At 36.8% G+C, this 24,373-nt stretch overlaps 1 protein-coding gene across 12 annotated transcripts in view; it reads right to left on the bottom strand.

The window, feature by feature from the left end:
• Positions 1–24,373, bottom strand: part of LRRFIP2 (LRR binding FLII interacting protein 2) — a 57,459-nt gene that overhangs the window by 27,802 nt on the left and 5,284 nt on the right. For 7 of the 12 annotated variants that reach the window (XM_085051606.1, XM_085051607.1, XM_085051611.1 and 4 more), the window contains exons 2-7: positions 21,306–21,410; positions 10,146–10,232; positions 9,424–9,474; positions 6,023–6,076; positions 1,778–1,843; positions 254–328 (exon numbers count right to left, since the gene is read on the bottom strand). In XM_085051606.1, the coding sequence (XP_084907732.1) occupies positions 254–328; positions 1,778–1,843; positions 6,023–6,076; positions 9,424–9,474; positions 10,146–10,232; positions 21,306–21,395 (423 nt within the window). In that variant the 5' untranslated portion in view covers positions 21,396–21,410. Of the gene's footprint in view, positions 1–253; positions 329–1,777; positions 1,844–6,022; positions 6,077–9,423; positions 9,475–10,145; positions 10,233–21,305; positions 21,411–23,841; positions 23,990–24,373 lie in introns of all 12 variants that reach the window. The other 5 variants (XM_085051605.1, XM_085051608.1, XM_085051612.1 and 2 more) reach the window with 5 other exon arrangements.

Raw genomic sequence — 24,373 nt, forward strand, 5'->3', positions numbered from 1 at the left:
ACAATCATGAAACAGAAGTTATTTTAGATTTAAAACCTCACATGCAGAAGAGTAATCTGCATGTTGGACATTAATTTTATAAAACACAACCTTTACAAGCAATAAATACAACTGTAACTATTTTTAACAGTAATATTTTGACGTGTCATAGCGGGGACAAAGATAAGTTAGCATCATATGGCGTAAGTAAGCAAACCAACATATACTTATTTCATTAAAAATAATGAAATTAATATAGAAAGAAGAGACAGACCCGAACATGGTAGAAAGGAACTGGTTTACTATATCCAAGGCTGCTAGAATTTCTTTGATCATAGTAAATTCCACTCTGAGGGGTGAGGAAGGAAAGAAGAGAGAAAACAAAAGTTGCATCTGTAGGTTGCATCTTGAAAACGAAAGTTTTATCTTAACATTGCCCAAGTGTTCCCGAGATTAGAACTTGTACAGAATGCTGTAAAGTTTTCCCAACTGTTGACCCAAAATCCATATAACTTTCTTAAGTAAAGAATAAAACCCCCAAAACTACTTTGTACTCTGTATATCAGCATTATCTGTATTTCTAATGCCATGCTCAAACAAAATAGTAAATAATGTTCGTATTTTTTTCTCCGTAAGAAATAAGAAAACTCCAAAAGCTTGACAAGTACAGCAATTATGAAAAACATAATTGACAAGACTTGCTAATAATTAGTACAATTATTTATTTAATCTCTTTTCATTAGAAACCATCATGAGTCAAAGCATTTTTGGGGAGAGAGAAGGATGGAAACCCGTAATTAATAGGGGCTGGATGTTTATGTGATATCAGCATTAGCTGGAACCCTAACACTGTTCTTTACACCAAGTGCGCATAGTGAAAATCTAGCAATTACACTTTGGTTTATTTCTATTGGGTTTTGATGCTCTCTACACAAATTGCATATATATGCCCATGTGGAGCAAAAAATTCATACACATGTACAAAAAAGAAAAACCAGACAGATGTGAAAACATGGCAAAAGGTACTGCTTCTAGAATACAGCACTTGATATCCCAATAGGCAACAAAAAGCAGAAATATTCATATTACTCATTTGTTTAGAAACTAAGGGAACAGGAAAATAGGACCTCAAAAGCACATAGAGAAATGCTGTAGTAGGATAATAAGTAAATACAAAATTACTTCAGCCTTGTCTCAACACAAACACCTACTGCTGTTCCGACCCGCCCAAGCCCTAATGCAATTGCTAATTCATTAGTACCAAAAAGTGTCTGAAAAATTACACCCAAAATGTTTAATTTACTGACACTATATTCACATGTTATACACCAAACTTTCTAGAATAGTTTCTGCAAGATCACAATAATCCACATGCCTTTCTCAATAGGCACTGGGTTAACATCAAGGTCTATGGCAAATTCAATCTGCTATACACCGACATTCAAAATATTTCTAATCATCGGATAGGGGACAAAGGAGAATAATAGAACACATATCTCCATCCTGACTGAATAAACTTTAACCAAGAGAAGTGCCACTTTTAAATAGTTCCAAGAGCCTTTCCAGGCCTCCAGCAGAACAAGATTTCTATTCAGCAGATTCCATTGATGTTATTGCAATGATATGAACACAGTTTCAAACACAACTTGAGGTTAGAATTTGATCAATGTAAGGTTTCTTTTTTCCTAAAAACATTTATGCAAATGTCAGAAAGCTAACAAATTTATCCATAACTGTATCGGTATATAAGTCTACACACTTAGTATATTTATAATGAATATTATACTGGAAAACTAACCAATAAACCTTCATGGGAATAAACAGCTTTCTTCTTTGAACTACGAGATTCACTGTAAGCATGACTCTAAGAATAAAATTTAGAGAATTAATACCACTATATAGCAGCATTTTCAATCTTAAAATATAAAGAAGTCAAACATAAGGATTTAATGTTTTTATCACATAAAACAGAAAGAACACAGGAAATTCTAACTACATTATTAGAAAAAATAGGCCATATCACCGTGTTAAAAACTGTAAGTTTTAACTTATAAGTGAAACTATAATCAACCCTATTCTGATTAACACAGGCTTCACTTAAAGCTAGTGCTCACATTTAATAGAAAAATTTAAACCAATACACAAACTAAAAAAGCTTAACAATACAGACTATTTTAAGCACTATATTGTTTGCCTATTTGTAGCTAATTCAGATAACACTGCTGTTTAAACAAATACAGCTTTTTAAGCTGCTTACATATTCCTTCTGGTGGTACTTGATGCTTGACTTTTCTTAAGACACGAACAGATCTTACATGGCATAATACCACTGAGAATGCATGCAATCTACTATCACTTCATAAAAATATGAAAGAGGTTTTTTAAGTAAAGGTATACAGACCAGCTGTGTTTTCTCTAGATTGAAATAATTTTTCATTAGAACAAAGTTTGTATGTGGCAATGCAGAATACAAATAGATGCATACACGTTTTTCCCCAAGAATGTCCTCCAAGTCTAATCTGGATGTCTCTTCACTACAAAGTTTAGAAATAACAACTAAATACTAGAAAGTCTTGACTGCAACAGTTGTCATTTCCCCCTGAAAAAACTTATATGTGTAGTCTACAGAAAGTGTTAGAATCATAAAACTATTCCAGGTCGGAAATGTGATAGTACAAATTTATATACTTTTTAAAATCAATAATTCAAAGCCACTAGTTAATGTCATTACACCTTAAAAACAAAGCATAAAAACAGTCTTCAAGGACATGCAAAGGATTAACATATAGGGACCAAATATCTTGCAGATCTATCCTTAGTGTTGTCATACTAAAGTAAAAGAAAATTAAATTAAAATCAAAATCATAATGTTAATTTTTTTTTTCAAAGAATGACTGAAAAGACTTATAAGAAAATTACAAGAAAGCATATTCTACTAATTATGAAAATTTATACATGAAGGAATGCCACTTATTCTACCTGAAGTGCATTCTGAGGCTGGAACACTTCATAAGAACTAATATTCTTCCCCAACAGCATCCCAATTTATGAAAAGTAAGATGATTTTGGACAGCAGTAGGTTATGTGAAGTATTTAATGTCATTTTAGTAACAGATTTTTAAATAATTAAGCCAAGTCTCACATGGTAGATTGCATTAAACTGAGACAGTATTTACAAGGCTATGTGACAAAAGGCTCATCTCCACACAGGCAAAGCAGTCCAAAGGATCATCAGCCCCCTTGTTCAGCTGTGCAACTCATCATGATGCAATAACTTCCCTGGGCACCTTATAGACGCAGGAAGGTCACTGCCTATAGCATACAGGGCATGAAAGACATTACAGGAGGAAGGGGAAATGGCATGTTGTGATCAGGGAGGAATTAAAGGGGGGGGAAAGAGGGATAAACGTGTTTTTAGGAGGAGGAAGTATGTGAAAAAGAAGGAACAATGTGATGAAAGGGCCAGCTGTGTGTAAAAAGAATGGGAGTCTACCAGATTTGGCAACTCTTGAGAATACTAACAAAAGCAGCTTCATAATAATAGTTTAGCCAGCGTCCTGTGTTTCTTGTCACTCAGTAACAGCAAAATTTGTGAAATTTATACTTCTTTTTTCAACTTAGAAAACTTAAATTTTCACAGAAAACTTGGGTTTTTTCCAGTTCACTTAAAAATTTCACAGGTATTTTGACTGTAGGTAATGCACAATAAAGCTTAGTATCAACCAACACCTATTCAGAACACAGTAGAAAAATGAAATTGAAGGTAGTTTGAAAATATTACATTATATACTGGTAGCCTGCTGGAGTATTGCCCTGTCTCATTTTCAACATGAGGACTAATAAGAGGATGGCAAGAAAAATAATTTATTCTTGTCTATTGATACATCTGAAAATTTCTTCTAGACATCAAATTAACACCAGCAATTCCCCAGTTTTAGATTTTATATTTGTTTATAAGTTAATATAGGCCAGATACAGCTAATATTATTTCATATGGTATTCATATTATCTCAATAGTTCCAATACATCCAATATTAACAATCTATTAAATGGTATTTTAGTATTATAGATATAATTCAGAGACTATGGTCCCTTTTTGTGTTACTAGAAGTATTACTTACAGGACCCACAGGACACTGATAATTTAGAGACTATGGTCCCTTTTTGTGTTACTAAAAGTATTATGTACAGGACCCACAGGACACTGTATCAGTTTTAACCAACTTAATTATTCTTTTTTTTAAAACAGTTTCTATCTGTAATTATTACTTCCAGTCAGTAACCTCTGCTATCAGAAAATGAAAACAGATCACTCAGATGTTCATTATCACCCTGACACTTAACTTATATCTTTTATAACTATTAACAGCTTAAGAGTCTACTAACAAATGTTTAAGTTGCTTAAACGAGGTACACCACAAATACACAGAAACATCCTTTACTTAAAAAGCAAAATTTCTGTATTTCACCCTTGTCTGTTGTTCTAAAATCACAACAATAAAAGAGAAAAATGTTTCCTGTCAAAACCTTCAACAACATGTTTGTACCTATCAAGGCTCATGCACAACCTTTTTCACTTTATTTCTCTTTTGGGGACATTGGGAGAGAGCGACTGAAGAGATTAATTCCCTTCACCCCTTTGTTCTGTCTTGAAGATAACTTCACTTAGCACTTTCTTTGAGCTCTCAATTTGCTAACACAAAGTGATTGATTACATCAATCATTGCAGCAGTCCCATTAATATAATTTTCTATAGGCATGCTTTCCCCAAACTACTGCTTTGGTAAGTAGACAGAAAACATTATAATGTGAACACATCACATTTTAAATAAAAAGCATGCTCATTCCAGGTTACACACCACCAGATCTCTCCTTTTGGAGATACTTGCTCAGCTCCTGTGAGATGCACTGACATCTGAGGAACTCTTGAGAATGAAATTATAAAAATATATCTAGATATGAAATAAATTTTTACATTTAATTCTGTTAATCTTCACTGAATGACAGAAAATAATAATTTCTGGTTAAAATTCTAAGTAAGCACCCCAAAAATGAGTTTCGTTATCTGCTCAATTCAAACCCTCTTGTTTAGACAATGGCTAATTAGTTTGTCTCAATTTTAGCATATTTGCTATGTCAACCAAGATAAAAGCAGATCTGAGCAAATCTGTACCAGCTCACAAGTTTCTACACATTGCACATAGCATATTTCACAAGTTTTTTTGATAAAGCATTTACTGTTCAAAATTATTTGGTAAAAATACCTGTGTGGCAAATTGCAAAACACTTAGCACGAGGACTTGGGTGACATTACACAAACTTCAGTTAATCAAAGAAAACATTTAATTGATGAGACCTCTTAGCAAGCAACAATCACTTTTTTTTAAAGTCACAGAAAGAAACAGCTCGTTCCAACTTCCAAAATACACAGACCCAATCCTTTTATTTCAGTAATTTGTCCCTTTCCTGGCCGACATGTGCAGATCAATGACCAGCTGATTTCTAGGCAGCTCTAAGACCAGGAACATGTTTACATAACCACAATAAGACCATTCTTTAGCAATGTATATGGCCTAAAGATGATATAAAAGAGCCTATACAATAAATATTTGTTAGCAGTCTTTGGGATACCTTACATAATTCAGCTAATTTTTTTGCTGTTAATGAATAATATATTCCACCTTCTCAAAGAAAGTAAAAACCTTTCATCATACCAAACCCTTCTTCAAATTGTATCTTAAGGTACTAACACCTTTTCCTTCACAAATCCTACAGAAACACAGTAATACCCAACGTGCAAGAAAAGACTGGAAGATTGAAACATAAAAATAAGCTACCTTGTTAACACTGACGGAAACAAAATACCAGATAAATTTAAACATTATATGTGACTTGAAGTAATGACTAAAACTGCAAATACTTAGGTGACTTGAAGCTTCATCCTTTCCATAAGAAAATGAAAGCAAAACCAAACCTCTTTTCCTTTGGTTTGGTTTTTAAAGACCATGATCAAAAAGAAAATGTAGACAGTTTGAACACAAACCAAATGTGAATGTCGACTGGACTGGGGAGAGCATCTGGCCCTCTCTGTATCTTCCTGAGAAAGAAGAAATGCAGAGTTATTTCATAAGGAAGGTAAAAAAAAAAAACCCTGACACAATACCAGGAAGCAAAAGCGAGCAACATGCTGTTAGCACTTTTAACACTATGTATCATTTTGAATAGTCCATGGTGGCAAGTAAACTCATTCAAGTCAGAAGCGCTCATTTCCCCTGACCTGGGTAAGTAAGATACTACATTAGGGGATGTGAATAAGGCAGTTTAATATAACTAATAATTAGCGTTCAGTAGTCAGTCTGTCTTTCTTTCTTATGATTAGTATATTACTGCAGGAAAAAGCAAAATTATTCAAATTACGAAATAAAAGTAAAAATAAAGAGCTTTACAAAATTATAATAGTAAGAAATGTACCATATAAGTACTACATTCATATTTTAAATAATTTACAAATTTATTTTAGTCCTAATAGAAATTATTCTCATTTTCCTCATATATATTTCATACTTTTTTCTCTATAAGAGGAACAGTTTCTTAAGCAAATTAATCAGTTTTAAGTTCTACAGCTAGTTCTGCTTTACAGTGACAATGAAAATAATAAACCCAATTTATAAAATCTGAGTGATGACAACTAGCAAGGGCACTTAAATATCTTTCATTCTCTAAAAAGCTGAAATAATGTTCATTTTGGTTCACACAAAGGAGTATGTGAGAAGAAGCAAGACAAAAACCACAACTAATTTAAAATTAAAACATATTTCACATGCCATAAGCATCTCAAATTGTTACAGCATGAAAACATGTTAAGAATAACCCTAATTTTAAAATGCCATTTGAAGGCCACAAGAGGGCTCTAAAAGTAAGAGTTCTTCTTAAGTTACTTATTTCCTACAATTTTCAGTATGTTGAACTATTCATAAGATTTTAACCCAGTTATCTATAGAATTAAAGGCTTTGCCTCCAGATCATAGATGGGTATCTAAAGACTAAAACTGGCTTTCATATTGCTTATGGTCATATGGTAATCATCTACACTTTCACTGGATACATTTATTTGTTTAAAACTATTTCATGGCTATTCAATAGGCCTACTTCAAACTCTGACAGAGAATTCCCTGGAGGGGGGGATAGGTTCATTTCATAATGGCATTTTAGTCTTCTTCTCTATAGTGTCTGTTTTGAGGTTTAAAATGAATGTGCATGCTATCTAACTTTTCAACACAATATAGTTAGATCATTGCCAATTTTAAATATACTTTGTATCTTTGGTTTAAATGGACAAGTACCTCTCACTGAGGTCTGCAGCAGGCCAGAAGTTTGTTACTTATGTAAGATTCCTCTTAATAAGGGTAACAAGTCACTTTCCAACGTTCCATCAGAAAATTGAAAGCCAGCGTTAAGTGTTCAGCATATCCAGATCAAAGGATTAAGTACTACAGTACACGTATATTACAAACAGAGAGCTGCTGCTGGTAAATATCAAGCTTGATTTCTAAAAATTTAAGTTTGAATTATGCACATTATCCAATATAGAGGTTACATCTCCCTGTCCAGGAAAGGAGTGCATGTCTGTTCAGAAATCTCCTGCAGCAGATGTCCTTCTTAGGACTGCAAAAGGAAGGTGACATTCAGTTGGGTGGCTTTAATTTTGAGTGAGATTCCTCACAAATATATCCTAGGTTCCACATTTTGGAAACCCTTGACCTCAAGCAAAGAAACCTTCAAAGGTACGTTCCACCAAGAAATACAGAAACCTGTGTTGATCTTGAGAACACAAGAACTAATATATACACAATTATCAGCCAGGTAAAGAGACCACATAGAGTCAGTACAACTTTGCAAATAAAATTCTAATGACAGTCCTAGAATTTCTCAACAGAGGTGCTGACTAACTCACTGTAGTTTTAACTATTTGAAATTATGGCTAGTCTTAGCATGTATTACTTAAATCTTGGTGCTCCAAAACATTCCCATAGTGAACACTTTCCTAAAAGCCAAAAAATCCACTCATACCTCCTATTATACCCTTTTAAGAAGCACATGAATTTTGTGAAAGGAGCCCTCCAAAGAAACATTGCAATCAAGTCAGTCTCACTCCAGTGCCTGGTGAAAATCACAGAAAATCTTATTCTGGGAGGTACTGAAAAAGATCTGGGGGACAACTCAGTCATTGGTCACAGCCACTTTGGCTTCATGAGGCGAAACTCGTACTTGTCACTCGTGCTGATTTCATTATACAACAGGGTAATCCACCTAGGTGACCTTGGAAAGCCAGTAGATTGAATCCTTTTAGAATTCAGCAAAGCTTTTGATACTGTCTCTTAAAGGATTCTTCTGGACAAAATGGCCTGCACACAGCTGGATAACCATGTCACGCAATGAGTGAGCAACTGGATCACACAGCAGGCTTAAAGGGTTGTAGTGAATGGGGCGACATCAGACTGACATCACTGGTGGGATGCCACAGGGCCTCCTCTTAGGCCCAGGCCTCTTCATAAATGACTTGGACACAGAACTCTAAGGAATAGATTGCCAAATGACACCAAATAGGAATAGCAAGTTTGCCAAATGACACCAAAAGGGAGGAGCTCGAGGGCAGGGAGGCCCCATGGCAAGACTCTGGCATATCAGAGATGTGGGCAAGCACCAAATCATATGAAGTTTAACAAGGGCTGCAGCTGGGATGGGGCAACCCTGAATGTACAAATAGACTGGGGAACAAGACGCTGGAGAGTAGCACAATGGAAAGGGACCTGGGGGCCCTGGTCAACAGAAAGTTGAATGTGAATCAGCAATACCTGGGCAGCCAGGAGGGCCAAGTGTGTCCTGGGGGGCATCAGGCACAGCACTGCCATCCGGGCAAGGGAGGGGGTTGTCCGTCCCACTTTGCTCTGCACTGATGCAGCCTCACCTCGAGTACTGTGTGCAGTTTTGGGTGCCCCAATAGAAGAAAGATACCAAGCAATTAGAGAGTATCCAAAAGAGGGCAATCAAGATGGTGAAGGGGCAGGAGGGGAAGCTGAGGAGTGGCTGAGGTCACTTGGTGACCTCACTTCAGCCTGGAGAAGAGGTGACAGAGGGGAGATGTCATTGTGGTACTGAACATCCTCACAAGGCAAAGTAGAGAGGCAGGGACTGATCTCTTCTGTGATGACCAGTGACAGGACCCAAGGGAACAGCTGAGTCAGGGGAGGGTTAGACTACATACATATATAGTTGAACTACATATATACGTAGTTTATACGTGTATGTGTGTATACATACATATAATTTATACTTAATTTGACACTTTGATACACAGCAAACCATTAGTAAATTACTTCCTCCAAAATCCCATGTTAGTTCTTTGAGTGGCAAAAACGTGCACAACAGGTGATTTTAGCCTACCATCCATTTCTGGGTATGAGCCCATTTTCTACCATATGAATGCTGAGAAAACTACGAAATGTAAGAAGAAAACCAAAAAAACCATTTACAATATAAAATTAATCACCACACAAGACTGGATTCCTAAATTGAAAAGTCAGAAAAATCTACATTAATTGCCATGTAATCTTCAGAATAATAGCAGATATCTACAGCAGTTCAAAAACTGAAACTGAGGCAGGAGAACCATATAAAATTGAGGCAAAAAGTGTTTTGCATATTTCACTTGTTATTACCACAGGGAAAAAACCCACAACAAAAAAGTATCAGCATTACATGGATTTGAGTGTGTATCATTGTAAATAATAAATTCTCAATCTTTTACACGCAATGTCAAAACCTGAATTAAACGCAACAACCAGGAAATAACCAGACTGTTAAAACCTAGTTTCTAGGATTTTTTTTTTCAAGAAATGCACACCTCTTTTTTCTAGGAGAAACAAGTGGAGCAACACACAACTGTATGTGCAGATACTATCCCAATTTTATTCATTTTTTTTTAAATAAAGATCTTGATAGTAGGTATTTATTGCGAATACTTCCAATATAGCCCAATCCTAATGCTGAAAGTACTCACACAAGACGGAATTACACCGAAAGACAAAATCTTATGCAAATGCACAAACAAAATACATTAAGAATTTTGGTAAAGGTTTGCAATAATTCCTGATGAGTTACACTACCTCTTTTTGCTGTCGCTCCAGCTCTCTCATACGTATATCTCTTGCTTCTGCTCGAGCTGCCCGTTTTGCTGCGAGCCTGGCTTCTGCCTACAAGCAGATGGAAAATAATTAAAGTTTAATTTTTTTTAATAATGGTTTGAGTACTCAATCTCTTCACAAGTACACATTCAGATTTTAACATCATAATACAGAAGTATAAAGAAATCAGAGTTTTCACAATGAAGTTTCAAAAAGGGTATGTAACTAACTCTAAAGATATCATTGCTAGTCAAAAGAATCATATGTTCATTAAAAAAGTCACAGAATGGCTTGGCTTGGAAGGGACCTTAAAGATCATCTAGTTCCAACATTCCAACGCCCAGATCAACTAAATCAGGTTGCTCAGGGCCCCATCCAACCTGGCCTTGAACAATTCCAGGGATGGGACATTCACAACTTCTCAGCCCAACCTGTTCCAGTGCCTCAGCACTCCCATAGTAAGAATTTCCTCCTAATATCTAATCTAAACCTACTCTCCTTTAGTTTAAAACCATACATTCCCTGATGTCCTAACACTATCTGCCTGTGTAAAAAAAGTCACTCTCCCTCTTTTTCATAAGCCCCTTTCAGGTACTGAAAGGCTGCAGTGAGGTCTCCCCAGAGCCATCTCTTCTCCAGGCTGAACAATCCCACCTCTCTCAGCCTGTCTTCATAGGTGAGGTGCTCCAGTCCTCTGAGCATCTTTGTGGTCATCATTGAGTTCTTCTGCTAGTCTGGACTCACACCTGCAACTGCCCCAGGTTGTTGTAGAGGTGCAGTACCTTGTACTTCCCTTGTTGAATTCTTTGAAGAGGTTATCATGGGCCCAAGTTTGTCCAAATGCCCCTGGATGGCATCCTATCATTCTGTTGTGCCAACTGCACCACCCAGCTTCATGGATCTGCAAACTTGCTGAGGGTGCACTCAATCCCACTGACAGTGTAATTGATAAAGATATTAAAGACCCCTGGTACCAAGAATGGCCCTTGAGGGGCACAGCTCATCACCAGCCTCCACCTGGGCATAAGAGCATTGACCACAACTCTCTGGCAGCATCCATCCAGGCAATTCCTTATCCACTGAATAGTCCACCCATCAAATCCATGTCTCTCCAATTTGGACATAAGGTTGCTGTGAAGGACCTTGTCAAAAGCCCTACAGAAGTCTAGATGATGTCTGTCAGTTTTCCCTTGAAAATTGTTACTGTCACTCCATCATAGAATGCCACTGGATTGTTCAGTCATGATCTGCTCTTGGTGAAGCCACACGGGATGTCTCAGATGATCTCCTTGTCTTGCATGTGCCTTAACCTTGTTTCAATAAAGACCTGCTTCTCAATCTTCTGAGGCAAAGAGGTGAGGCTCATCCATCTGTAGTTCCCTGGGTCTTCTTTACTACCCTCTTTAAATATAGGAGTGACGTTTCCCTTTTTCCAGTCACTGGTGACTTTGTTCAACCAACATGGCTTTTCAAATATAATCCAGAGTGGCTTGGCAAGATCAGCCAGCTCCCTCAGGACCCTGGGATGCATGCTCGAACTGAGTGCAGGAATATTACTATCACTACAACTTGAAAACTGATGTCTTACAGACTTGAAAAGGACTTTAGCTATGCATAGTATTTGAACAGGTACGTGCGCAACTGAACAATCTTTGGCCACAAAAAGGCATTAAACCAAAAAGAAAGAATCAGAGATACTAAACTACTACTGCTCATGCCAAATTTAAAGCTCGGCTAAACTTTGGAATTATTTCAGAAAGCAAACATCACTCATTGAGGATACTTCAAATAGCAATCAAAATCAAACTGATTATTGAACAAAATACAGGGGAAATAAATTAATATTACCGTTCCTCAAGAGTTACCTTCAACACTGACTATCACCACAAGGGGACTTCACTGCTATTCCATTCAAGCCCTTATACTCCCAACATCTTCCTTGGACACAGCTCCAGCACTTGGAACCTACTGTAAGCCAATTTAACTAACCATCATAGCAGAAAGTTAAAAGCAGCAAAGACAGTAGTTTTCTGAGTTTTCTGTGTGTTACTGAACTGAATTGGCTTGTACAAGGACCTTAAAAATAGACCAAGCAAAAGGTATAAGCAGAACAAACAGCAGCAAGACTTTCCCCCTTTCAGTGGCAAAAAACTTACTTCTGCACTGCTCGTGAAACCTGGTTATTGGTGGATACAGCTGAATATTCTCCACCTTCTATCCAGCCTCAACAAAAAGAGTGTCTTTCAGACTCTATATGCTACCTCAAATTTAATCAGTTAATTACATGAGGGAATAAATTTTGCCATAAATCTAATGTTTGAGGAAAGCTCAAGCTCAGTTATTTCATGTCTGAATTGAAAAAAAAATTCTCTCAAATTCTTGAAATATTAAACCACTGAAGACAGGTTTTCACCAAAAAATCCAGTTGTCTATGTAACGTTACTTAAAAACTTACGAGAAACAGCAGCAGCCAAAAATTCAGAACTCCTAACAACCAAAACAATTACAGAAGTTCTTAAAAATGTAAAATTTAATGGACTGAGGATAAGATTTTTCCTGCTTTTGCCACTAGCACAGCAAATGTTTATGTAAAACATTGGAAACCTAAAAAACTATTTCACTACACTTCAGGAAAATGAAACAGGTATATAGCTTAGGAGTTTAACTACAACTTATGATTTAACTACAGGCATGAAAATATCAAATAATGACAAGACAGAAGGCAGAGGCAGACTCACTATAGCTTTGTTACTCAAAATAATTTTTCTTAACTCCAAATGACTCATTAAGGCTCCTTTTTCTGTATTTTGCACATTCAGATAAAACAATTACAAGGCTGTGTCAACACTCCTGACCACCATAATGCAACCTTTTTTCAGAGCAGCATAAAGTTACTGTTCTTCCTACCTGATGACAGGACACAAGTAAAGCATGGAAATTGCCATGCAACAGTAAATACTTCCATTTGTAGCCCATTATCACTCTGTTGCATATAAACTCTAACATAGACAGGTATGCAGACAGAGAGAAAAAGGACTCAAGGAGCTGTTATGTTTGGGTTTACTTTTGTCTGTAAAAAAAGAGATATATTCATTTGGCCTTTAGGTTCTGGCAAGGCTTTACTGTTAAATGTACAAAGTTAATTGGTTTGCTGATTCATGCTAAAAATCATTTCATATTTCACCCCTCTCCTAGACTGACAGCCAGAGACATAACTTTAAATTCCTACTGCAGAAGGGAAACTTCATTTCTTCTAATTTACTAAACCCTTGATAAAACACAAGTGAACTCTCCAAATATTTGTCATAAAATGGGTGCCTGAAATTGCAGAAAAGAAAATCTTTCTAGAAAAAAATTTTAGGAAGAAATGGTTTGCTATTACATTCATGTTTAACCTGAGCAACTAGATACCTCTAAAAAGCACACAATTTCAAAAAAGACAAAAATTTCGGCAAGTTAACTGAAAGCACAGCTCTTAGGCTTCCTTCACCAAACTTTAGAGCAAGAGATAAATCACAGTACCATTTGAAAGGCCATCATACCCAGTAATCTTTTATTCTCAGCAGATCTGTTAGAGCACAGGCCTCATGCTATTGATAATAGCACTCATACAAGTCCTCATAGCTATATAATTGAAATTCAAAATTAACAATAAGAGAAACAACCATAATTCAAAATGACATAGTTTTCTTCCTGGGTGCTCCTATTCACTCTGTTGCCTTATTGAAAAAGTCCATAAAAACTGTGAAACAAATTAGCACCAACAAACCCTTCACAAATAAAATTCATCAGCTACACTGAAATAAAGTCTTAAACGTCTGTTAAGGAAAATACAGAGCCACAATAGCTTTGGATAGAGTTTGGACTACAGAAGCAGCACAGAAATACTAGACAACTAGTTTGCTGGGTTTTTTAAAATAAACCAGCAAAAGGACAGGCAGTCATGTTATCATGCTTTTCAATTCAACTAGTATTTGACTTGAGAAAGCATACCAAATACATCACTATTCTTTGCTCATAGTAGCTTGGGAGTTAATACAGATTGCTTTCCACAGCCTGCATTAAACAAATTCCGGTCTTAGAAATGTATGGAATGACCACTACAGTCTTGACTTCAGTTTCACTTGTCTTTTTTCTCCATATAATCTTCAGACCAGACACACATTAATAAAATATACTGTGATAAATATCTATTGTAATAATATCTAATTGAAGTACAGCTTATTAAAAAGTGATATACCAAGTTTCTATTTTTCTGAAGTCAAAATTCAACTGTGTATTGTCCAAGATCTAGCAAATCTGACGCTTTATTTCAGAAGCTTCCTAAGGGGACTTCCAACTGATAAAAAGAAATGGGATAGTAGAATTTTCTTGAAGACTTCAACTGCAAATAAAGTATGAGGTATCCAAACCTGGTACACTTATGCTGGTTGCTAAAATGAAAATAATGTTATAAAGTCTGGAGGGCAAATAAGTATATGTATAGATACAGTAATTCAGCATGGAATTTATTCAGAGAATTGATCAAAAAAGACATAGAGGGCTACACAGGAGGTCTTTGTAATGAAAGAAATTGGGTAAAAAAACAAGGAAGAGGCACTTAAGACTTTGCTTGGGTAAGAAAAAAGGACTAATTAATAAATGACAATTTTTTATAACTAAACCTGCAAATTCTCTTTTGTATATGAACACACTCATACTACTCATATTTACCTTCTACGCTGAGGACAAATATGTGTTTTTTAACCAGTCCTGTATTTCTTTGGGTATTAGCTGTGGTTTAAGTAACAAAACAAAGCAATGTGTTCACCACTGAGTTCTGGAATACCTTATATCAAAATAGATACCAAAAACCATTACATGAACAAACAAACAAACAAAAAGAAAAAAAAAAGTAGTATTTCCTATCTGTATAAAAAGCATTTCGTTCTAGAAGCATATGATTATCCTGGGTGTTTTCAAGCAGTTAAGCAGTATCTTACAGCAGTATTCCCTTCAGTTCATTTATTTTATTACATATCTTTAGTAAATATAGAGGTAGCAAGACAATGTTCTTCTTCCAGGAGGCGACACAGTTTCCTGATTTTCCCCTAATAACAATTAAAAGCTACTTACAGTCATTTAGAAAGCCATCTCTGCTACTTCAATTTTTTCATTTTTGTTTTTAAATACATATTCTACCACAATCTTTTGAAAACTTTTTATCTCAACTTTCGTGGATAACATGTAGTTCTTCAGTTAAATCAAAGATATTTTTGGCAAGAAAGAAAGAAGAAAAGAAAGAAGATGAAACTTTAATTTTATTGCCTTTGTAAAGATTGAGTCTGGACACTCCCCTTTCTGATGTGTTTTTCTTAGTCTCTTCGCAGCAATTACCACGTTCTTTCCCAGTTAAGCAGCATGACATTAACACAGAATTGATATGTTAGAAGCCTCCCTCCATGTTGAGCAAGGAGAAGCATAACATCTATCTCCATAGTGCAGATAGGCATCTTTCTCTTTCTCTTGCCTGCAACAAGGAATTCACTAGAAAGTAACAGTATTTTATTTTTAATTCTCATACTCTGGGAAAGGTGATTCATTAATTAGCTCAGATTTAGCATAAAAGCGTCACAAGGTTAAAAATATTAGCTATCCAAAAATGTTTCACCTCTGAAAAAATTAGAATTATTTAGTCACCATGGGCTGACGTAGAAGTATAACATAGAACTCGTTTCTCTCTCTGCCAAGGGATATGCAGTCCTGCAGTTTCCAACGCAGGAGCCCCGGTTAAAGAGCATTTTACTTCCACCAGACGGTGGCGGTGAGGGCGCCGACTGCCCCTGCTGCGGGACCCGCTGGTCCCGCTGCTCAGGTGCATGGGCATAGCACTAGGACACCCTGCCAGCTCTGGTCAAGCATCACAGTGAGCATTTTTCAAATGTTCGCCGTAATTCTTAATACATAACTACACACAGCAATTTAAATTTTATTTCATCATTTCTCATTAAGCAAACAAAGGACTCTGTGCTTATGGCAGGGGGGTTGGAACTAGATGGCCCCTTCCAATCCAAACCATTCCACGATTCCTTTTGCTGCTCATTTCTTCCATATTCTCATTTCCACGCTTTTTGCCCTTATCTCCATATTGTTGCACGAAATTAAGGCAACACCATCACTTATGTACCAAAATATTTATTATGGCTCCTCATAAATCTCTTTTCCATTTACTTCTGATGTCTCTACTCCAGTTGCTTACAAACCAAAGACTATAAACAACAAATTCTTAAGTTTCAATATGACTTAGGGGTTTAAGATTCTTTATTTCTGATGTCTCATTCTTTTTCCATTTATTGTACAGATTCATATACATATTAGAAAATTTCTAGAATATCTTATATCCTATAAAATATCCTTAACCACTATTAAAAACAAAACCAAACAAGACTTTGAATTAATACTAAAGTAGAAATAGCCAACTGAAAAAATTTGCTGATCTCTTACTAAAACTATTTTAAAAATCACCTAGCATCTACAAAGGCAACATACATTGGGTCTTGGCTTGCTTTCTTAACAGAAGCTGAACCTATATGAAGAGAAAAACATGTACTAATCTTTAAATAGATTAATATGAAAAAGACTATGTTATTAACTGTTTTTAAATTCATGACATAGCCTTCAAACATTTAAAAGTATTCAACTCTTAGCTTTGTCTACCATGGCAGTCAGTAACATTACATCTTCACCAAAGTAGGAACAGCTGTACTCTATTCAAAGTTTGAGCAACTACAGATTAAATTTTAAATAAAAATGAATCTTTACTCTCTCCCATGAGAAAACACATCTTAGAAGTTTTCCATGCTACTGCTATATAGTGAAAATAGTTACAAGAACAGTTCCTGAAAAAAAAACCAAACAAAAAAACCCACCACCAAACCAAAACACAGAGACAAGATTCTACAAGGCAGAAATCCAGTGAACACTGTTGCAGGCATTGTCCACAAGCTCTAGCTCTCTGTCATCTAGTTACACAGCCCTGAAGAATGGAAGAGTTGCTGATGGAAACACACAAATAAAGGTTATAACTGGTAAATCCCAATTGTGTCTTCAAACTGCTGCTTAGCAGTTTGAGGATGGTAAGACGACACTTCAGACTCTTCTCACTCTCTGCCATGATATTCATTGTATTTGAGCATGAACCACAGCCAACGCAAGAACATAGAAGTGACTGAAACCTCTGTTCTTGCATATTCAGACTGGTTTTGGAGAAAGAGCACTGATGTAATCAAAAGAGATGCCTGGTGATGACAGGTTACTGCAAAATATTTAAGATTAACACAATTTTTCTGTAAATTACAAAGACAAATGAAGCAGTTATGCACAACTCGGTCAAAGATATTCTGTCCACAAAAGAACTTAACAAGCAGAGAATCCCCACAACAAACCCACAGGGAAAAGAGATTTTGAGATTGTATCAGCTGTATTCAATGTAGACTGTAAACATAACCTTAAGAATATGAAGCTCAATTTTCATTTATCTCGTTACATGGGAAATCCTTTTTGCTTAACAAATGAAAATATAATGTTGCCAGGAGCCTGAAGTTACACTAGACACTCTTCATCTGTACTTTGGGAAGCTAGAACTTTCCACAAGATGTAAGAAACTGCCTTCTACGCCAGGTGACTTATTCTTTATCAATCTGAGAAAGCTAACAGTTTCAGAATCCATTACAACAACTAGAGCAAGGACCAAAAGGTCAGATAAAGGAACTTTATATTTTCAAGAGATAGGCTTTTTCTTTCTTTTAGGAGAAAACCTGATTTCAAATTAATCTTGCTATAATTAGAATATACTTGCCACTACTCCTTTTTAATGTAGTTGGGTGCTTTTGTACCTGGAGCTCCTTTATTTCCTTGCAGAATAATGAACAAGCTATCAGCACCTGCTGCCACAGCTTTAGAAACAAACATGATAAAGCGTTGTACCAAGGTAAGACTGTTAAACTGATCAACTGTGAGTAATCTTACTTCAGACAGTGTGTAATAGGGAGAGTGCATTTCTTCCTAGAAAGGATGATAGATCCCTGTCCCTGGATGTGTACGTCACCTTTACTCTTCCTCAGTTCCAGTGAGCAGGGGAATTCAATGCCAGGAAGAGTAATATACTATAGTATAAAAAGGAGGTCCCAAAGAAAGAAGTTTAGTAACTCAAAAGTCTTGGAATAAGGCAGAAATGCACTCCAGTGTTGAGGTTTTAGCACATTTGTGTCTAACACAGAGACACTGCAAAAAAGCTTGTCTCAATGCAAACTCCTACACCAAGGAAAAGATGTGAAAGAGCTCTCTACATAAGAGAGGTTAAGTTATGTAGACAGCCAACAGAAGAAAAGTTTTCTGATTCAGAGGAAAGATGGAAAAAAAAGAAAAAAATCAGTCTGACCAAGCACCTCAGACCCTACAATAGTGCCCTTGTCTTCCATTAAATATTTTCATATAAAATGACATCAGATTCAATCGGTGCAGAAAATTATTCTATGAAAATGAACTAATTGGATCAGTGCCAAAAAATTCTTTAAATCAAATTTCCTAGAAAGCAAGGTTTACTGGTACCAAAAGGAAAATATATTTTTTTTGACACATGCCATAGAACAAAGAAATCATAATTTTGTCAAATTAAAAGTGGTAACGAAAAATAAGAATAGCACTTTCTGAAATCTGAACTTTTAGAGAAAAACCACCCTGAAGTGTCATACGCTACATTAGAGTCACTTTACTAGAGTGTTTTGTATTATGAATTCTGGTAATTCCTAGCGGCATTTTGCGACTGCTCTACATCCCAGAGCACCTTTATACAGTTTCACTATGCAGATCATCCTGAGTGCAGCGTTTGGTTTCTGCATATTCTGTTTACCATCTCTTAATACCTAGAACACCTTTACGAAGATTTTCCACAGAAGACACGTGGATTTCAGGACTCAATTAAATTCTAATAAGTAATGTCTTCTAAAAAGATGTGATGTAAAAGAGCAAAGCCCAACAGTAATTTTAAGTAAGATAATATTTATTATATCCTGCTATTGAGATGTCTTTTTATAGGTTAAACAACAAGTTGATGCTCTGTACTGGAAGCATGCAAATACTCAAAGAAATTTCAGGCCATATTCTTTTTCATTTACTGTTTTCCCAAAAAAATGAGATTGAACTTGATGAGTGAGATCATACATGATCCAGAGTCCCACACAGAACTTAGCAGATACAGTGAGACCTTCCATTAGAATTGGTGTGAACATGATTTTCTGAAAAGTTACCACCTAAACTTTTTTTTTCACTGACAAAGCACATCTTTTGCCTACAGTCTATGATGGATACTTTTGAAAATGCCTAAAGAAGCTTTCTTTTCAGAGACCTATCACCTACCTTTTTTGTCTTACATACACATATACAGACAACTATTTACATTACAAAGCCAGCTAGAATCTGCATTTTGCACTCATTTACGTCAACTAGAGTGAGGAGTTTTGTAGATCATTTAGTCCAAAGGGCCTGGATCCATGTGTATACAAACAGCACTAAGGTTTTTGGTCCCTAGTCACAGCATTTCCACCGAAAAACTCTGGCTCAAACAGACATCTCTAAGACTCTAAATTCCAATTGCCTTTTTCCTATATCTGGGGGGACGAAATTCCCCTTTGTATCAACTTCTTGGCAATTGCACTCTTTTGCTGGTTATCTCAAGCCCTCTTTTTTTTAAGGTGGTGAAATTCTTGGTATAGTGTACATATTAGGCTTATTTGGAAATAAATGTGACTTCTCACATTTGAAATAGAATCTATTACAAATATATTTTAATAATGACTACTACACATTTGTCGGGGGTTGAGAATTTCTTCCCATTCCTGTTACTAAGCAACAAATGGCCCGATGTTCGGAGCGATCAAGCCTTTTGTAAAAGACAAAGGCTAGGTTTGGGCAGGGCAAGGTAAGGGAGAGCCGGTTCTGGGAACTCACTCTCGTGGTTCGTGGTTCGGACGCTGACGGTAGAGGCTGCTGGCTCTTTGCTTTCCAGCTGCTACCAGAGGAAATCCAACTGTGCCCTGTTTCTCTTCCCTCCTGGCTGGGTGAGCTTTGATTCAACTTTTCTCCTCACGGGGAAGGGCACGTTTTCCCCCCCCGGGCTGCGTTCCCTCGTGGCTGCTGCCGGGAGAGTCCGGCTGCCTCTGCTGCCTGCCCCTGCCCTCTGCCGCACGAGACCACGGCGTCTGCTGTGACTGTAGAAATTCTCGCTGGCCGGAGAGAGAGAGAGAGCGCCCGCTCCTGCTGCCCTGTTCTCTCGCTGCCCCGAGCTGTTTCCTGCTGCCCTGCGTGTTTTTCTCAGCCCGTCCGCCATTGCAGTTGCCGGACGGTGACCTGACCCTGCGCCACAGCGCCACCTGCAGCCGCTCGGGAGTCATCGCACCTGCCCTGCCCGGCCGGGAGCTCAACAGCGCCCCTGCTGCTTGCAACCGTGATTGCACCACACGGGAGAAGGCTCAGCAGCTCACGTTATCTGCTGTTTGGTTTTCTGGTTCTAGTTGTGGTTTGCTATTATTGTTATTGTTTGTTTATAGATACTAGTAAAGAACTGATACTCCTTTTTCCCATACCTTTGCCTGAAAGCCCCTGATTTACGAAATTAAATAATTTGGGGGGAGGAGGGGAAGAAAAATCACATCCTCTGCTCTAGGGGAAGGTTCAACCTCTCTTGGCAGACACCTGTCTTTCAAACCAAGACAACATTAAACACTAATACACTCCACTTACCATCTATCTTAAGAATACTACACACTGTAATAGGATAAATGTGTATTTTTTTTTAGTTTTACACTTGAGATGGCATCTGGATTTTTCCTTTATTTTTAAGTGTATCTTTAAGTATCTGTAGAAATAGCTGCTAGGCTTAAATGTAATTCTGTGAAGTTACAATAATCATACAACTAATATCTTACTATGTCAACATTTCAGTAAATGTGATTTTTTTTATCAATAATACTCTTAGCTTACATTAATCACCATATTTTTGGCTAATTACACTTTTTAATGCACACCGTAAAATTAACTCTTTCTGGATAATGAGATTGCTTTCATCTATATTTCTGAATTTAGTACACTTTAAAATTAGCAAACCTCTCTGGCGATGTTGCTCAGAGCTTCATCTTCTGCAGAAAACCTGTCTTTCACTGGAGTTCTCTTCCGTCCTGATCCAGGAGTTCCCATTTTTATTCTCTGGATCTGTATTTGAAAACACAGACAGAACAAAGCTCAGTTTTCTTTCAGATCTGGACTTAAAAACAATCAACCAATCCACACTCAAAAATGTCATAAGTTTTCTAATCTGCTGTCTTCTGAAGTGGAAGCTTTACTATAGTAGAAATAAAGACACCTTTACACAAAACCCCCCATTCTTTTGCCTAACAAGATTCACAGTTTGGGAAATGAAGGGAGAAACGTATTATCATCATATACCCAGAATACATAAAATACTCTCTTTACTTTTCCTCCAGAAACCTCTTATGAATTGCAAGCATATAAAAATGACCAACAAAATAAAACACACCCCGTACAGCCACAATAGGAAAAATGTGACACAAACCACTCCCTCCCCAGAAACCACAACTACTTTAGTGTTTTTTCAAATATCCTACAGAATTCCTACTTCCAGACATCCAGATCCTCCCAAATGTCAGACTAAAATTTGGTGATATTCCTGCTATTTGACAAGGTACGTATCCTATACAGGGTTTGAGAAAATACCTCAGTTAGAATAGAAGTTTCTATTTGCAGGAAGAAGATATCTAAAAGGTAACTAGTGTTGGCTATCCTTTTGAAACTGAATTGGTACAAGAACTACTGTACTTACTGGATCCAACCAGCAAAGATTCAGTAATTGACTATACGTTATTCAAAGGGGAAGGAGGAAAAATCCCAAAGTGGCAGGGGTATTTTTGTACAAGCAGAGTTTTTACTTTATTACTTTCAGGCAGCAATCACAAAGCCAAAATATATCAGGGTATTTTCTGGCACTCAAAGACACCAAGTAGCATCACAGCACTTTTTTCTTATATTTTGCCTTCTACACTTTTTTACCCCCCTTCCCTTAATAACTTTATACCATTAAGTCCTCTCTTTTCCTTACAGGCAAGAAGATTTTTACCCTGCTTCAAATTTTACAGGTATTTTACTACCTGTGCTCAGTATTGTCACTGCTAATCCATTTAATAAGAGTGTACTTTTAGTCTTTAAAAAAGCAAGTAAACTTATGTCTTGTACTCAGGCAAATTTAGATAAGTATACGCAGAAACAATTTGGAGATCTCTGTGGCAAAGGTTTAAGTTCAGAGCTACAGGTTGTTGTCCACGTTCAGAAGGTCTCAAAAAATCTGCATACTTTTTCAGTAACTCTTGTTGGCTGACTTCAAATATTAAAAGCAGATACAGCCCAACTAGAAGTTATATCAACACAAAGTAATACTCCCCCTACTACAGAAGGCTTTAACATTACACATTAGCCACAAGAAAAATCATGAAATGTTTATTACAGTAGATGGGTTCATATAAGAACAGAAATCCAGTCTATCTACTAGAAATCACTAAGCATAAAATTATTTTAATTGGCACATTAAAGGCCCTATTTCTTAAAGTATTTATCACATAAGTAAAAACTGCAGAATAACTACACATACCATAGACTTGAACTGCATTTGTTGACATCCTTTAAACAAAATACCATTTCTAATAGCCAAGAAGCTTTGGTTTGTTAACTCATGGAAATGCTCTTAGCTGGCAGACTGATTTGGGGAATGCAATGGGTTATATAGCTAATTTTAGTACAGCTATTTTCAGTTTAACAGGAAGTACTAATTTATGGAGTAGTAAATTCATAAAAATTAGATGCTGATGCTTTAAATGAGGAAATGACTTCATCTCAGTCACTGTGAGGAAGGCAAGAGTAATATCTCTACCAGCCATCTGCCATGCTTCTCACCTAGGAGGAGCACAGAACTCCTGGCTGAGCACAAACACAACACGGAGCAGGACAGATTACCCAGAAGGTATACAGAGATGCTGCCTTTGCCCACAAGGAGGAATTAAGAAAGTAAAAGCTCAGCTGAAGCCAAAAACTAACAAATGCGGATAAGGACAAAGAGAAAGGCTATTCCAAGGACATGGGGAACACAAGAAAGACTTAAGGAAATTGGAGGGCCACTGTTTAGTGACACGGGTGACAATGGCGGGTACTTGCCAAGCCCCACCCTTGGCAGAATGGTCTGGATAATAACAAATGTGAAGATCTGAATCTTTTGTGTGTGTGAATCAAATAAGCAAAATTGTCTGACAGGGTATAGGCCCAAAACTGTTACTGTTAAAGAGTAAGAGGATCATCAGTGACATTAATCAGAAACTAGGAAATTAGACCAAAGTATTTGAAGTAAAGGAGTGCTCTTGAAAATAAAAACTAAATCAAATTGAAAGTCTATACGAGTAGCAGAGACCTTGGAGAGGTAAGAGCATCAGTCAAAACCTGTTTTGATGGTGTCAGAAGTCACTCCACTGACTGCATCATAATATCTGTCCAGGCCGAACAATACAGCATCCCCCCTAGCGGATGCAAGATCCTGCACCCCAGCTAGCAGGTGGTCAGTACAAGGAGGGTCAGTACACACCTAAAGTGCGTGAACGTGAGCTTGTTAGGAACACTCTCACTGGCACATGCATTAGGACATAGCACAGCACACATTAGAGAACAGCACAGGTACACGCAAATCTAGGGTGTCCACATCTCCAGCAGAAAACATGTGCAAATAGGAGACCCTGGAGTTGAAGAACAGAACAGTTAAACACCAGCCTAGAACAAGTTATGAAATGTCCATCCCTGAAGATGGTAAAAACTTAACAAGGCTCTGAAAAACCCTTTCTAATTGACCATACTTTGGGCAAAGGATGACCTACAAAGAGTCCTTCCAAAAGAAAATACATGACTCTATAGTTATTGCTCTCAACTTTGAAACTAAACCTCAATATAAGCTTTCTTTAATAAGATGTTTTAATATTTCTTCTAGGCTCTTGTCACAATTTCTTCCATTTCATGTAACTTTTAATCAGGCTGATGTATGTCAGAGTATTTAATTTCTTGTTACAAAGTTCAGTACTACAGAAACCTACATTTTGCTAATATGCTAATTAGTCTAATATTAG

This window comes from Lichenostomus cassidix, chromosome 2, assembly GCF_008360975.1.
Source record: "Lichenostomus cassidix isolate B80296 chromosome 2, HeHo_3.0, whole genome shotgun sequence".
Taxonomy (NCBI): domain Eukaryota; kingdom Metazoa; phylum Chordata; class Aves; order Passeriformes; family Meliphagidae; genus Lichenostomus; species Lichenostomus cassidix.